The 14,274-nt window shown below is 41.1% G+C and overlaps 1 protein-coding gene across 1 annotated transcript in view; it reads left to right on the top strand.

Moving 5' to 3' along the window:
* Positions 1-13,361, top strand: part of mrps9 (mitochondrial ribosomal protein S9) — a 28,760-nt gene extending 15,399 nt beyond the window's left edge. The window contains exons 4-11 of the mRNA XM_050063342.1: positions 1,604-1,634; positions 1,731-1,810; positions 7,024-7,109; positions 7,414-7,489; positions 7,577-7,745; positions 10,008-10,116; positions 10,874-11,043; positions 12,947-13,361. Coding sequence (XP_049919299.1) covers positions 1,604-1,634; positions 1,731-1,810; positions 7,024-7,109; positions 7,414-7,489; positions 7,577-7,745; positions 10,008-10,116; positions 10,874-11,043; positions 12,947-13,038 — 813 coding nt within the window. The 3' untranslated portion in view covers positions 13,039-13,361. The remainder of the gene's footprint in view (positions 1-1,603; positions 1,635-1,730; positions 1,811-7,023; positions 7,110-7,413; positions 7,490-7,576; positions 7,746-10,007; positions 10,117-10,873; positions 11,044-12,946) is intronic.
* The last annotated feature ends 913 nt before the right edge of the window (positions 13,362-14,274 follow it).

Raw genomic sequence — 14,274 nt, 5'->3', positions numbered from 1 at the left:
GGCTCACCTGGCCAACTAATTATCACAGGTGTCTGAGATTGATTTCAGTGATCCAAAGAACCCTGAGACACAATACCATCCATGAGTTTAATTGAAAAACAAAAAATTTAATCTTTATGACACTTAAATACAATTTGCATAATAATTTGGAACGCAGTGTATAGGCAGAGCTATTGTGTTTTGCAGAGGGTAAAGAAGCAAAATGTAGATTAACTTAACTCACTCCAATAACCGTGTTCCTATATAAAATTTACCACTGGACAGGACTACATATTTACTGTTTACCTTTATACTGACCTGCAGTGCTTTAACAAGAAAAAGATCATTTGTCCAACATCTAAAAATTGTTTAAAATTATCTTGAAGAGGCCTTAAAAAGCATTAGATTTAGGTATTTGATACCTGTACACACCCTAATAAGCTGTAAGCTGATATCTCCTTTATATACTGACCTCCAACTGAAAGTTAACCCAAATATTTATCATTGGCATCAGCTATATTTGTCTGAAGGCTTTTGCACGCTGAGTCAGTTTGTATTGTATTTTTTTTTTCTTATCAGAAGAAAGAAATCATTATGCAAAGAAAGCCTGCACACCAATGACTTTTATTGTTCTGTTCATCAAAACAAGACAACACTTTAAAGGCACATTTGCTCCCTAGCTTCTCTCCACTGGAGTTGGCTTCCTGTCTGTAGCCACTCAGTGGAGTCTTGCATTTAGCATTAGGGCTGAAGGGGCTGAGCTGTTCTGCCTCTCTTGTCTCCACACTGTCACTCTTTGTCTGTGTGCAGTCCACATCCTCTTCCTCATCGTCATCGTCCACCTAAATATGACTATCTGACCTGTGCAACCTGTTTCCTTCTTGTTGCGGATGTGTCCCACATGGGTGGCCACATTTTCATCACTGTTTCATAGTCATACCACTTTGTTACTATGAAAAAATGCAGAAATTAGAACCTGTTCTAAAAACTTTAATAATGGATGAAAGTTTCGGAGTGAGTGTGTCAACGTATTTATCTTTAGACATGCGACAATTTCAAATGAAAGAAACAGACTGTGCAAAAGCCTTAATTTTTCTAGACAGACACTAGCCTATCATTGTTTAATGATTAAATTATTATTGTTTAATAATATAAGACAATTATGTTAATAGTAATAAATTAATAAAACAAAATGTTAAATGAGCATCACTACTATGCATCACCACCACTGGGGTTGTTAAATCATTCCTAATAGAATTATTATTTTCATCTCGAGTTTTTGGGGGTTTGCTTTGATATAGGAGCCAATAAAAACACTTTTTCTGAATTGATTAATATTCTGCGGGCTGGATGGGGGGCTTTGCACACTGATAGCTGACGATGGTGTAGAAGAATAGCTTAGAAAGTAGAGATTGATTGATTTAATTTTTAGTCCATATTTATCAAAGTTTTTAAATGCTGGGTATTAAATAGATGGCAGATTGAATAAATATTGGGAGCTGCTGACCTGTAATGAATTGTAAGTCATTTCATTTCCCCCAGTTTCACTCTTTATGTGAATAATGTGAATCTCTCTGTATGTTTGACTTGACTTCAAACTAAATCTGTTCTGTTTCATCTCCAGCATCCAGAGGAAATATTTCCAAAGACAAGAGGTGTGTAATCTGTGAGCTTGATTACATTTAATTTTATTATAAATGTTTCCAGACTTGTGAGTGGTGTGTAAACTGATTGCTGTCCTGTGTTTAAAGCTATCCAGTGGGGACCGGATGGCCGGCCGTTCCACTTCCTTTTCTACACTGGCAAACAGTCCTACTACTCCATGATGTATGTAAGTACTGCAGGCAGCAGCTGAGCACAAAGCAGCACCGTCAGGATTTTATGTGAGGTGGAGGTAAATCTCCATCCCGCTCAAGTCCCGAGTTCTCCCCCCCCCTCCTTCCCCCTCCCCTCCTGCCCCCTCGGGTCATATCCTATTCAGACAGTGAGTTGAGAGAAGGCTGCGGTGTCCCTGAGGAGAGCCAACGTCAGATCCTCTTTTCCACACGGAGAGCTACAGCTGAATAGAGCCGGGGTGAAAGAGAGGTGGGAGATTAGAGGGAGGGAGGCGTCAAAGGTAGTCCGGTTTAAAGGGGGATTCACTGAGGAATACCTGCGTCTACTTGTGCTCCAGAGGTGGGAACAATGAGCTGAAACTGTTTATTCAAACATCAGGGATGACCAATTTTACAGTACAATGAAGGAGATCTTAAAACCTCGCCAAACTGAATTAAAGTTACCTACATCACTCAATACCATTAGCGGCAGGTTTTAGACTCTAACGAAACTGAAATGTCTAAGAATACAAATTAAGCATGTCATTAAAAAAGATAGAGCAGTGTATTCAATTAAAAAATAAACCTAACTGTTTTAATGTACAGTCGACAACATTGATGAGAGGCTAGACCTCCCACAATTGACAGCAAAAGCAATGATGAGCCTTTGTAACAACTTATCTGACATTCCTAAAAAGCAAATACAGATCAAGACTGCAGCCTGAAGCTCATATGGCCCTCTGCCTGACAACCTCCATCTGCCCTGGGATTGGCGAGCTGCGTTCCACTTACCAGAGTCAGCCATCCACAGATACTGTACCTTCCACATGTATGTTGAACATTAAAACATGATAAATAAATATACAAATCTGTCAATGATTATTATTATAATTGCTTAGTACTGTGTTCTGCAGCAAGAAAAGGTGTGTTTACACATGGCTCTTTGGGCTGCTTTGCATATTACTGTCGGCCCACTTTAATATGCAGCTCAATTTTACACAGTATATGTGTTACGGGGTTCCTGCTCTGTCCCTTTTTAGCGAAGGGGTCTTGGGTAGAACCCTCAATCTCAAGCCGAGCCCAACCAGGCCCGAAAAGTCAGACGGGTCAGGCTGGGTGTGAAAATGTGCGCTGATGTGCCAGGCAGGGTTTGGGCTGTGGGGAAAAAATGTATCATTTTTTTCCCCTCAAATAAATTGATAAAAATGGCTTAATTTTGATATATCAGCAGAGGCTGTTATTAGTTGCAGCCCTAGTCTCGCCCTGCCGACCGAAAGAGAAGAGGAGGGAGCAGCCAGGCTCTGTGCTGGGCTCTCTGTCCTTCCTCCTGACTGGAGCAGGGAGCTTCTCTGGCGGGGAGTCACTGATCCACTTTCCGTTGGAGATGCGTGTTGCTTGCACCGCCACACAGCTGGTGTGTTGCGGCCGTTAAGAGGCCGACAAGGGCTTTTTGAGGGGGTTGAGCTTGGTCAGGCTCAGGCTTAGTATTCCGAGTAGAGTAGAGTTCCGTGGCTGGCTTCCAGGCTTTGGGAACCTTCATGGCACTTCCGCCTCCTGTCTGAACCTGATGTGCCCTCAGGTACTGACATTTGGCACAGATGGATTCAACGTGAATCGGTACTCTGTAGCACCAACAGGATTTGCCCAGTACTGTTAAAAGTAGTATTTGGATGTTCTATACGGTTCATGTTCTCTGGTGTGTACTCTAGCGACTCCTTCAGTAACACGTAGTACAGAAGTATGTGAACAATGACGCTCACGAAGCAGCAGGTTGTGTACACTAATGCGTGGTTAAAAGCAAGTATATCTCCGCCTTATGGTTGGACTCTGTGTGCCTACCTGTTTACTGTATTTTTTAAATTAACTAATCAAATGAAATTGAATGGAAACAGACCAGATTTTTTTATATTTCAGGAATGCTGCTGAGCTAACTGTTAAAAAGCAAAATGAAGAGAGACAGGACTGTGATGGGAATGGAAAGAAGGGTAAAAGAGAAAACAGCTGATTGAAAAGATGGCTTACATGTAAGATTATAAATCATTTTTACATTTAAAAATATCTGTAGTCCTTTATAGCAAAACCCAATAGGTGGCACCAAAAATCCACGCCTCTCGGTTTGATGAGAACATTAAAAAACAAATAATAAACAAGGAAACACATGAAATAAAAAATTAATTTAAGGTATTTTCTCTAAACTCTAAAAAGAAGCATGTATATAGGTGCTGGATGAGATGGAGAAAAATAAACAGTATTCTGTGTTTTTGTGTCCGGGTTCAAAATCGTGTTTGAGGTGTGGCACGTCTGGCTTGTCAGGCTTTGTCCCGCCACGGGGAGCAACTCCTCCGTAGGGATTTGGGGGGGTAGGCGGGGTGGGGGCAGAGCGGGAGGTGGTGGAGGAGGAAGAGGAGGCTGCTACACCATTCACACTGCTCCTCACCTCTGAGCAGACCTCCTCCTCCTCTTTCTTCCTCCACCTCCACCTCAACCTTTTGTTGCTTTCACACACTCAACCGTTGCCTTCCTGTCTGCCGCTGACCTTGCTCAAAGACGTTTCACAGATAAGAGGCGTGTGTCTGTATCGAAAACACGGAGAGAGGTGTGATCTCTGAATATTGGTCCACACTTCTTACACACACACACACACACACACACACACACACACACACGTACACACGTACACACCATTGTGCCCTGCAGCCGCAATCTGCACCCCCTGCTGTTGGTTTAAATAGGTATGTCAGACATGTCTGAGAGCTCGTGCTGCCTGTCTGCATGATTGCAGGCTCAATCACTCCCTTTTACCCTTGTGTTTTTCCTCTCTTTCTTCCACCTTTTCCTCATCTTGTGTCCATTTTTTTTCTTGCACCCACACACACAGATCAGGAGCGTTGCCAGGAGGGGGCAGTGGCGTGTAAAGCAGCCTTCCTGCTCGGCTGCTCTCCTCTGGCTGTTGTTGAGCGCAGCCAGCGTGGCACATTAACCTGCTCACTGCTCCACTGAGCCCTTTATAGCCACAACCCTGGGGAACCTGCAAACACACCTTCCCCCCTTCACTTTAACCCCGTCTACACCTGCATGCCAAATAAATACACAGTCAGGAGAGGAGCTTCTTTATTGTTGCCTTTAATGCCTCGTCCTCTCATATAAGCCTTAAATTTGAAGCTCTTGCCGAAGCTCTTGCCATGCATATAAAGACCGCTCTTTGAATAGAAAGCTCTAGCTGTCTGTCTCTGTATCAACCTCGACTTAAATGTATCCAGATACTGGCCCCTCTCCTCTTTCATCCGGCCAATCCATGCGAATTATTCCTCGCCATTGTCGGTCCCAGTGTTTGCAAGCCCCCTCCTCTCCTCCTGCCTCCTCTTTTTTTCTGATTTTCTATTACGCCTTTTTTTTTTCTTGCAAGGAAAATTGGTTTTGCTTGATGTTTGCTTTTTTTTGTACACCCCCCACCCTCTCCCTGCTCCTCCCGTACCTCTGTGTCGCTGGTCGGAGTGGCAGCAGATTAGGCACACTCTATCAAGAAGGAATTAAACAAACATCTGGTGAATAATTGACGGGGAAATGAGTTCTCACCCAGGCACTGGGTGGCTGAGGTGGGGGTGTCTGCCTCCGGGACGTGACCGGCATGCCCACCCCCTCTTTCCCCCACCTGCCCATCGTCCGTCTGTCTGTCTCTGCGCCCATTGCCGTGACACACTCCCCCTCGGGTTATTCCCAACGCGAGAGTGATCTAATGACGAGTGAGCCCCGAAACTGTCCTGTCATTTATTTAGTTTGGGGGTTTTGTGTTTCCTTCCAGCTTTGCTTCGGGCCAAATACAGACACAGGTGCCTGGGTCAATTCAGTCCAGCAACTGTAAAGTACGATACATGAATGAATAAAGTTTTTATTATTGTGTCATGGGCATACAAGACGCCATAAATTCACGTAAGCCAGATCCAGAGTAGGCTCCGTATTCAAACAATACTACAACTACTTTCACAGTCAGGGCTCCGTACCTTCAGTGTCTACAATTACATTCATTGCTCACTGGTCAAAAACTGCACAATAGTCTAGAAATCAAAATAAACACTACAAGTTTCTGTGAAGTGCTGTTAAGTTTAGTTGATTCAAAACACACCCAAAACATAATAGAGGCTTAATAGAGACAATTTCAAACACAAGTACACAAATCAGCTTCACTATAACTCACAGCATTCACAGACAAAGCTCTTGTCTTTTGCTGGACACTTTTCTCGACAAATACAACATGCTAATGTTTTTAGCACAAGCCTATGGCATTTTACATTGTATAAATTAGCCTAGCGGCTAGCAGACTTATCCTCTGCTCATACGAAGCCATAGACCACAGCAACGTTTAACAAAGGTAACATAACCAAATTCAGCTCTATTACAACTCACAAGGTTCACTGACAAAACAACTGTCTTATAGGCCTACTAAACACGTTTTCCAAACAAATATAACATGGTAACATTCTTAGCATAAGTCTATGGCGTTTTTCATTGTATAAATAAGGCTAGCGACTAGCAGAGATTTCCTTTTCACAATTTATTGTTTGTTATCTGTGAAATAAAAGAAAATAAAAGCTGAAAAAGAAGGTCTGCGCCGCCGCAACATGTAGTTGTAATTTTAGGGGTTTGGCCAATATGTCAAATCGACTTCAAAGCATGGTGCTGTTCCTGGGGGTTTGGGAAGAGGGCCCACTCCCTATGTAGATATATGAACAGCTCATTCTGAGGTAATGAAAACACAATTGTAATTTTCAGGTGAATATACACTAAAGAAAACATAGTTATCTAAACTATATTCAATTTCTGCTAATATATCTGCCTTAATCCTACATACTGGACCTGTAAACTATAATTGGAACAGTACAAATGGTCATATTCCAACAGGTCCCATTTGACAAACAGTATAACGTAAACATTTCCCACAGATGTAAATGCATTAAACAAACTGCTGTTGTGCTCAACGTCACACACCGTAGTCCTAAATCTAACTATGACCAACCAGAAAGAGCCACATGTGAAGGCTTTGCACCAGGCATGATGCCAATTTAGACAAGGCCATTGCCCGCCCCATGGATGGCTGGCTCGCTCGCTCTGCATGGCAGCTCCTGCTGTGTGGGGAGAGGGAATCGAAAAGGAAAGTGAGGGAATCTGCCTACCTGTGTCAGTTGTAGGTATGCGTCATCCTGAATGTGTATGTTTTTGGTGCATTTTACAGGACACGTTCGCCAAAATCCAGAAAATATCGAGGTACCAAGATCGTCTGAGAGTCAAGGGACTCTTCTCCCAGGACGTCAAGCAGATGTAAGTAGAGGAACACCTGAGATACGTGGGAACACTGGCAAAGGTTGATATTTTTCCCGGTACTACAGGTCTTTTATTCAGTATTTTCTGGATGTTTGGGTGACTCTCTTTCAATGCTCTTAACTAATTATGATGAAAGATCAGGTAGCAGGAGCAGTATACACAAGGTTTTTAAGTTTGGCACGAGGGAAACCTCAGAAAATGATGACAAGTGTTGACTGTAAACAGATCCATCTTACTCAGCAGTTAGATTATTGATTTTGGACTCTGGAGAATGAAATGTTGGTGTGTCTGTCTTCATCAGCTCTCTAGGCACAAGCAGGTGGCTCACAAAGGAAGAGCTGGAAGCATTGTTGGTTGAGTCCATCTCCATTCATGATGTAAGAACCCATCCGTCACATCCTTTTAAAATGACAAGTTTCCACCGTGCTCGTGTTTCAAAGACTCTCATATGTTGTTATCTTCAGTACAATCGCTTCATCCAGCTGATGGGGCGCCTGGTGTCCATGCCCTACAGCCACACAGAGGAGGAGTTTGTCCTGGGTTACCGCCGCCAACTAGACGTCCAATCCAAGAAGCAAATGGTGCCGACGCTGGAGAGAGATGACAGGGGCGTGGCCTTCAGCACTGCAGAAGGTAGATTGTGGTTCTCAAATTCACTTGATTTTCTAATTTTACAAGCCAAATTTCTTTTTTTTAAGACTATATTTGTTAAGATTTTCTGAAAAGGTGCGTTTGTTTGTATCAGCCTGAATTACACCCATCTCCACTAACTGATAGGATATAGATTGCTTACACTGATGGGAAATAGGTGTACAATGTTCCTCAGCCAGATCTTAGTCGAGTCAGATCAGCGAAGACCTAAAAAAGATCTCATCAGAGAATTTTGAATAGCAAGATCTTTGGAAATCTTCATGGATGGCTGGTTGGTTACAAACAAAACCAAAAGCAAAACACAACTTTTTGCAAATTCCATACACTTTAGTCTTTTACTTTTACGTTTTTTTTAACATATTTGAAGGGCAAATGAAGGTGCATGTGTTCTTGCCCTGTGAAATGCTGTCAAGACGAATAGCCAAATCTACAAAACGAGCCCTAAATATTCAACTTTAATCTCCACCAAGCCAAGAAATTCATGTCTGAAGAGCCAGGAGTTTGTTGACGTTATTCTGGTTCTGAAAACTGACGTTTGTACCTCCTACTGCAGTTTACGGGTACCAAAGTTCAGCTTTAAAGGAAAACTTCACCCCCCAAATGACCATTTGTTTATCTGTTACTCACCCTGTGTTGTGTTGAATTTTTGAGGAAAAGTTGTTTTTTCTTGCATGCCTCCCCAGTGAATAAAGAATCAAAAACAGAGAGAATTCTTGATGAATAAAAGTCACTGGGGTCCAGGTTTAACAACAGCAAAACTATATAGAAACATCCGTTAACAAACTCTCAAACAACTCATGCAGCATATTCCAAAGCACTTCTAACACAGAGATCGCACCATAGGGCAGCTACAAAGTCCTTTCTATTTAAAAACTTTGAATTTTTACACAGAACCAAACAACAGCATCATCATGTTGCTCCAATGTGTGATTATAAGCTGCATCACGGGTTTGAAGAATCAAAAGAGGCGTGATGGGCGTCACATGGAACACAAGAGCCTCAGCCTCTAGTGTGAATTTAAACATATGACGCGTATGTTCTTAACAACAACAATGGTGCTAACGTGTCAATAACAATCATTTACCATCCCTGTTTTATGCAGGGTGTCTACAGTTCCTTAAAAAGTCTTAAAATGTCTTAAATTCAATGTTACAACAATAAGGCCTTAAAAGTCATTTAATAGTCTTAAATTTGAATTTGTGAGGTCTTAACTGCGTCGCACCCATAACATGTCGTAAAACGTCACTCCCATGCTCATGATTCCGTCTGGCCGGCTGTCCTATTTATAGACTTTTGTGACAATTTCACACTGTTACTACCCCCTGTGGCGGCTTAACTGCGAAACAACTCTGTCTCCCCGATTCTGCAGTCGTACCTTGTATACAGAACGACAAGGCGGCATAACGCCGTGATGTTCCCGCCCTGAACAGACAGTATATCCAGTCGTACGTTTAGTACTTCCCAAACGGACAGCTCATTCTCACAGGAATTGAAAACCCAAAATGAAACTTAATCAATGCTCTCTTCAAAGCCAGACTCCATTGACAAAAATAATAATTTTACCTCACTGAACACAGGAGCTGCTGGTCTACCACTATTTCCATCAATTAGTTTGTTTGTGTTATTGTGTAACCTTTGTGAATCCGTACTAAACATTTAAAACACAAAAGTCACACAATAACACAAACGAACTAACTGATCGAGGCAGTGGTAGACCAGCAGCTCCTGTGTTCAGTGAGTTAAAATTATGTTTTTGTCAATGGAGTCTGGCTTTGAAGCGAGCATAGATAAGTTTCACTTCCATTTCAGTTTGAAATACTAAGGATTTAGCTAAAATGCATGTGTTTGAGAAGTACTGAGCATTCGACTGGATAAATGAGACATGGATTATACTGCACGGGTTTTGCTAGAGTTTGTAAACAGATGTTCTGACATTGTTTTGCTGTTGTTAAACGTGGACCCCTATGACTTCAATTCAATTCATTAGGAATTTTCTCCATTTTTTTGATTCTTTGTCCACCAAGGAAGCATGCCATAACCTTTTTTCTTAACAAATTCAATGCAACATGGGGTGAGTAATTAATAAACAAATGGTCATTTAAAGAGTGAAGTATTCCTTTAATGAAAAATATTTCACATATGTTTCCATAAATGTCAAATTAAACACATTTACAACTTATTTTCCCCCTCTGTTGATTACTGTATCTGATAAGAAAATGGAGATAAAGGTGTCTTTCCTCTTAGGTCGGAGGAAGACAGCGACCTCTTCTGTTATTCTTAAAGACTGTGGCTCCGGACGCATCACCATCAACAACACGGACTACCTGCAGTACTTCCCCGTACTACAAGACAGGTAGGAGAGCTGTGTGAGTGTGTTCGCTGTGAACAAATAAACCTTTTTCCACATGGCAGGCTCTCTGCTGCTTCATTCATAGATACCATTTTCCTTAAAATGCAAGACGTGATGCGTTTTACTTCCTCCCCTTCAAGAAAAAAAAAAATTAAAAAGCAGCTTTTTCACTCTTCACAGCATCGCCTCGTTTTTTATTTATCTCCTTGTAGTAAGTTAATTACACAGCTGAGTGATTGTGTGTCAGTGTGTGTGTGTGTGTGTGTGTGTGTGAGAGTGTGTGAGTGTGAGTGTGAGTGTGAGAATGTCCAGAGCTGGTGTTGTCACGCAGTGTGAGGACGGGCTGTAATTGGAGCAGAGAGGTGACAATTGACTTTGTCAGCAGCCATAGGCCATTCAGGCTGAGACGCCATCCAGAACACAGACACTTTCTTTTCTCAAACACACACTCGCACACACAGACACACACACACACACACACACAACGTTATCCTTTTCCTGCTGAGTCAGAAGTTACTCTGTAATATGTGGTGGTGAGATTGTAAAAGAAAGCTTTTCACAGTGCTGGATCCTCTCTGCTTGTCTGGAAAGTCACCCAACCAGACATTAAATTAGCTAAGCCTCCGCCGTTGATACCGCTATCTGTTAAATAGCACACACTCCTGCTCTGCCCATTCAACCACTCTTCATTCTTTCACCTCTTTTTTTATTATCTCCTGGTCATTTTCTTCTTCTCCCCTCGTTTTATTCCCGCTCTCAGAGAGCAGCTGATGTTCCCGCTTCAGTTCATGGGCATGTTGGCACGCTTTGACCTGGAGTGCACCGTGAGCGGCAGCGGGAGGTCCAGCCAGGCGGGGGCGCTGCGGCTCGCCATCTCTCGGGCCCTGCTCAGCTTCCTGTCTGAGGGGGAGATGGAGACCCTGAGACAAGGTGGGTGGATACTTTAACAGTAGAGGTTTTGCACATGAAGCACTGATCGTTTAACACCGTTTCTGATTTTTCTTTTGGTTTTACCTCTCTACTTTTGTCATTTTATGTTTTTAAATATATATTTTTTTACCATTATTTTTTTGTCCCTGTGTTTTTTGATCCCATTCCTTGTTTATTAGCTAGTTTGTTAGCTTTAAAGGAATACTTCATCCCGCAATTGAACATCTGTCTATCAGTTACTCATCTCGTGTTACGTTGAATTTGTGAATAAAGCTTTGTTTTTCTCACATGCTTGCTCTGTGACAAAAGACAAAGACTCCAAAAATGAAGACAGTTCTTGATGAATTGAAGTCAGAGGGGTCCATGTTTAACAACAGCAAAACTATATCAAAACATCAGTTTACAAACTCTTACAGAAGTCGTGCAGTATCATCCAAGTGTCATTTATCCTGTTGTATGATCATTACTTCCCAACCAAATGCATTTTCACTAAAAACATAGGGTTTAAAAGTGAATTCAGGGTGCTTTCAGACCTAGAGTTGTCTTGCTTTGGACTGCAACATGCTGATGCTTGTTTAATCCAAACAACTGGTAACGCGACTGCAGTTGGCTCGGATCGAGGTCGGAACACGCTCTCACCACTAACAAGCAGCACCACAGTTTGTTTGTAACCATACCGAGACCACCTCTTCAAGAAGGCCTCGGTACGTACCCGAGTGTGATTGCTGTGTTCACACCTGCCCAAACGAACCGCACTGCCCACTTAACACAAACTTGAGTTAAATTAAACTGAACCAAAAAGGGCAGGGTTGAAAGCACCCTAAAAGTCAAACTTATCTGTGCTCCCTTCAAAGCCAGACACCATTGACAAAAACAGTAATTTTACCTCACTGAACACAGGAGCTGCTGGTCTATCATTGCCTTGATCAGTGAGTTTGTTTGTGTCGTGGTGTGACTTTGGTGTCTTAAAGGGTTAGTTTGGATTCAGTAAAGTCACACAATAATACAGACAAACTAACTGATGCAGGCAGTGGTTGACCAGCAGCTCCTGTGTTCAGCGAGGTAAAATTACTGATTTTGTCAATGGAGTCTGGCATAGAAAAGTTTCACCTTCACCTCAGTTTTAATTAAGTTTTTACTGAAAATGCATGTGTTTGGGAAGAACCGAGCATATGACTTTTTAAATAAATGTACACTTGTGTTAGAGGTTCGAAAAAGAAACAAAAAGGACTGGTGTGTATTCTGGGAGTGTCCAATTATTCGGCCTTTCTGGACAGAATTTCAAAAATCACTAAAACCGATTCTAAGTACTGATCTGCCCTTGCAATTTTCCACATAATTTTCAGGATGTGCTGATTTTAAGGCAAAGCGTTGTGACAAATATATGTTTGGTATTTGATACCTGCTTGCAAGAAAGATCTGCTAAGGCGCTGGCTACTTCCTGAACCCCTCAGAATAGAGGAATGGATTGATTTTTTTAAATGATATTTGATATTTAAAATGTGTTCATTAAATACTGGGCCAAGTGGGTGAAATACGTAAGACCCTTACAGCCTGATTTTGTGGAGGTATCATAAAGAAGATCCAATGATAGCATTATTAGCAAACGTTATTGATGGCTATTCACTTCCTTTTTCCTTTTTTGTATGTAAAAAGGGTCCATTTGCACATTAGGAAAGATTATATTTGGCAATAAAAGGTGTTGCAATATCTTCATTTAAAAGACTTTTCTTAGAAGTTATTTTTTTATTATTTTATTTTAAATGAAAGCAGATTGTCTAATATCACCACTCATTTATCCAAAAAGCAACCCACTGGTGAATAATGACAAACTGTGTGCACTTTGTCTCATGATTTTCCACCCTGTCTCATCTGTGTCTTCTTTCTAATATTTTCCTCACAGCTGGTCTGCTGACCCCCGACCCCAGAGTGAGGGAGAGGAAGAAGCCAGGCCAGGAGGGAGCACGAAAGAAATTCACCTGGAAGAAACGCTGAGGAGGAAAATCACCTCACCTGAACTCAAATACGTAACATTCACACTGACCTCTGGTGTTAATGTTCCCCCAGCTGAACTGATTCCTTATCTGTTTACCAGAGGGTGTGTCACTGGTGTCGTTTATTTAAGCTCCAAGAAGAACAAACGGCTGAATGTCATCATGCATTCTCACAGGCGGCCATGTTTGAAGATGCTGCCCAGACTGAACAAGCTGCAGTGAGTCTCTTCAGCCACCAGATGGCAGTGTGTATCAAGGAATAAATAACAAAGATGAATATGTTTATCAGTATATTAAACAATAAATAATGTTTTTCATATAAAATACATGTTTTTTGTATTTTCTTTCATATTGTCCTGCAGGTTTAACAATTTTAGGATGTTTTCTACACATTTTCTTATGTCAGCATTTCACTTGATTACATGATTTTTGTGCATCCTGGTTTAAAGGTCCTCACCGCATGAGAAGCTGGAATAAGCAAATGTTTTATGCATGATATATTACCTAAATTATTATTTTACAATTTAAAATGATCAAATCAATTTCTAATCAACTGATCACTGAAACGTATTCAAACATGCTGATGAATCAAATTTTCTTTTTCTGCGGGTGCTTAAAAATTGTTTGAAATTAATAAATTTGAGGCTTTTGAGTCACTAAATAGTGTGAAATTTAAATTTGTGAGCTTTTAATTGCAACAAACATTTGATCTAATTTAATTTAATCCATTTGTGAATTTATTTTTGTTAAAAATTAGTCTTGTGTGTATGAAAGTCCACATTTCTGATGTTTCAAATCTTTAAACTGTATACTTTTTACTTTATACTTGTGTTTAACTGTTTGCAAAAGGTAGATTAACCTAACTCGCAGTAACAGCCATACTCCCACATAAAACCTGTAACATAAAAGTAGCAGAGGATGTTTATTTTGAAAAAACTGAAGACACTTACACCATGCATTGATGTAGAAAAGGTACTGGAAAATAAAAATTCACATGAACGCAGGATATTCATGTGTTCTCCCCAATATTGAAACAAAATCAACACACTTGTATTCTAACCAGTGGCATACGGTAGTTAGGATGGGCCCCAGTGCACGTTATTATGATGGGCCCTTGTGCAAGATTTTACGTGTAAACTAACTACGACTTGACACTACATATTACCCAGCAATCATCAGTGCAAATCTGTATGAGGCAAAAATACCACATAAAATTAGGTATTCAGTCAATTAAATA

This window comes from Epinephelus moara, chromosome 15 (genome assembly GCF_006386435.1).
Source record: "Epinephelus moara isolate mb chromosome 15, YSFRI_EMoa_1.0, whole genome shotgun sequence".
NCBI classification, from domain to species: domain Eukaryota; kingdom Metazoa; phylum Chordata; class Actinopteri; order Perciformes; family Serranidae; genus Epinephelus; species Epinephelus moara.
The sequence above is the reverse complement of the archived record's forward strand: the minus strand, read 5'-3'. Positions and strand labels throughout refer to the sequence as shown.